This window comes from Limulus polyphemus, unplaced genomic scaffold (genome assembly GCF_000517525.1).
Source record: "Limulus polyphemus unplaced genomic scaffold, Limulus_polyphemus-2.1.2 Scaffold199, whole genome shotgun sequence".
NCBI classification, from domain to species: Eukaryota; Metazoa; Arthropoda; class Merostomata; order Xiphosura; family Limulidae; genus Limulus; species Limulus polyphemus.
In genome coordinates this window covers 665,596-668,124 of record NW_013665809.1, presented here as the reverse complement: position 1 = coordinate 668,124, position 2,529 = coordinate 665,596, and the positions used below count along the sequence as shown (strand labels likewise).

The window sequence follows — 2,529 nt, the reverse complement described above, 5'->3', positions numbered from 1 at the left end:
GCATTCATTTACAATGGCCCATTGGTAGTGTATCAGGTTCCAGACGTTCATTTACAATGGCCCATTGGTAGTGTATCAGGTTCCAGACGTTCATTTACAACGGACCGTTGGTAGTGTATCAGGTTGCAGGCATTCATTTACAATGGACCGTTGGTAGTGTATCAGGTTCCAGGCGTTCATTTACAACGGACCGTTGGTAGTGTATCAGGTTCCAGACTTCATTTACAACGGATTATTGGCAGGGGATCAGGTTCCAGGCATTAATTTACAACGGATTATTGGCAGGGGATCAGGTTCCAGGCATTAATTTACAATGGATTGTTGGCAGGGGATCAGGTTCCAGGCATTCATTTACAATGGACCATTGGCAGGGGATCAGGTTCCAGGCATTAATTTACAATGGATTGTTGGCAGGGGATCAGGTTCCAGGCATTCATTTACAATGGATTGTTGGCAGGGGATCAGGTTCCAGGCATTCATTTACAATGGACCATTGGCAGGAGATCAGGTTCCAGGCATTCATTTACAATGAACCATTGGCAGGAGATCAGGTTCCAGGCGTTCATTTACAAATGGACTGTTTTGTATCTGTTAAGCCATTTTAAAAGAATCAACGTTTAACTTTGGCAGCCATTTTTCTCAGTTTTTCTTTTTGACGGTTATAGATGTAAAAGTCCCCCGGTGAGACAGCGGTAAGTTTACGAACTTACAGCGCCAAAATCCGGGGTTTGATTCCCCGCGGTGGATATAACCAATAACCCAATCTGGCTTTGCTCTTAAATAAATTTGACATAAAAATTCCAGGAAAATTAAAAAAGAAGCTATTTTAGATCGTGTTCATTCATCTGATCTTATATTAAATCTTAGATAGGTAGGAAATGTTACTAACTTGGTTTTAACTTGATGGGCACGACTGATTGTATTATATTTTTTGTGGAAGTATGCATTTCTCGACCCATTACCGTAAATGCAAGTAAAATGAAACATCATAAAATATTCACGATTACCACTGATATTATCATTATTCACCTGCAACACTACCTCCACAAAGTTCAAGAATAACAATGTTTTACACAATTCATTAGCCACTTAAATATTCAGTTACTTTCACTATCATCTTAATAATAGAGAGAACTTACCTTCGTTCATATTGCTTTAACTGTTGACTGCTTAGCTTTTGACTAAATCGAAACCTCTTTGCTATCGTTTTAAGGCCAGGAGTGAAGGGGCTTAACAGCGGTGCTTATAGGATATTTTATTGGTGAGGGGGCTTAGTAGAGGTGTTTATAGGATATTTTATTGGTGAGGGGGGCTTAGTAGAGGTGCTTATAGGATATTTTATTGGTGAGGGGGGCTTAGCAGAGGTGTTTATAGGATATTTTATTGGGGAGGGGGCTTAGCAGAGGTGTTTATAGGATATTTTATTGGTGAGGGGGCTTAGCAGAGGTGTTTATAGGATATTTTATTGGGAAGGGTGCAGAAGATGTAAAGAGTTGATTGTGCAGAAGGGATGTACCAGAAAGGAGATCAAATATTATTAAATGCTAAAGAAATAGGCTTTTTTGCCTTTAAGAAGTATATGTTTATCCTAGAAAAAGGTTAAACTTTCCAAGGCTCTTTTTGCACAGCATTAAGGCATTCTGATGATGTTTGTGACTACCATTAACCTCCCCACTCCTGCCCCAAGGCCTCATATGATTAGAGATACGTCTTTAGATTCAAGTAACAAAATATAACTATCCCGCCCATTCAAAAAATATGGGTACTTTCATGTCAATAGTAGAAATTAAAAATACTAAATCCTTATAATTCAGCTGCGGAGCTGCTGAGGGGAGGGCGGCAAAGGTCTCCAAATGAGACACGACACTAGAAATTAGCTAGGTTGCTAGTGTTCTAGCGATTATCTATACTATTATTCTGCTTGTTTTTGTATGTACGACCGTTACGCTTTCTGACCGAGAACCTGCTGCATAAGCATGCATAGTTAGAATGTTTTCCATAAGTAAAAACAGCGCATGCGCATTATTCACTCGACGACAAACACTCTGCACTTTTAGTTGCAGGCGTTATCACCGTCACAGTGTTACTGACTGGTTGTCTTCCCTATGGGTAGCTGTGCCCAAGTCTGAATTACGGCTTTTAACCCAGCTGGTTAGCTCACGTGTTGCACAAGTTATCTTTAAGGTTTAAAAATATCAAACTGTTCTTCCTTACAAATATATTAGGCAAAGCGGCGCATATGGACAGGTTTACCAACTAAATAAAGTACTTTTCCTTTAGTTTGTATAATACATTGCACAATTAGTAAACACTGCTGTGTAAAACTCACAGCGACAAGGTAGGTGCGTTCCGCTAATAACACAGGCCTGCGAATTTAAACTTCATAAAAGTTGTTTTGGCTTTAATAACGGATTTTCCATAATTCAGCTACGCAGATTTCGAAAATAATATTAATTTTTTTCTATCACGTAAGAATTGTTTACAAATCGGGAAGAAAAAAAGAAAATTCTAACTTAGATCAAATTATTA

The 2,529-nt window shown here is 38.8% G+C and overlaps 1 protein-coding gene across 4 annotated transcripts in view; it reads right to left on the bottom strand.

The window, feature by feature from the left end:
• LOC106478319 (5'-AMP-activated protein kinase subunit gamma-1-like) overlaps positions 1-2,529 on the bottom strand; it is a 186,144-nt gene that overhangs the window by 48,327 nt on the left and 135,288 nt on the right. Inside the window, exon 2 of one of the 4 annotated variants that reach the window (XM_022381919.1) lies at positions 13-588. The exons of the other annotated variants lie outside the window; for them this stretch is intronic. Within the exon in view, the coding sequence (XP_022237627.1) occupies positions 13-51 (39 nt within the window). The 5' untranslated portion in view covers positions 52-588. The remainder of the gene's footprint in view (positions 1-12; positions 589-2,529) is intronic. 4 annotated transcript variants of the gene reach the window in all.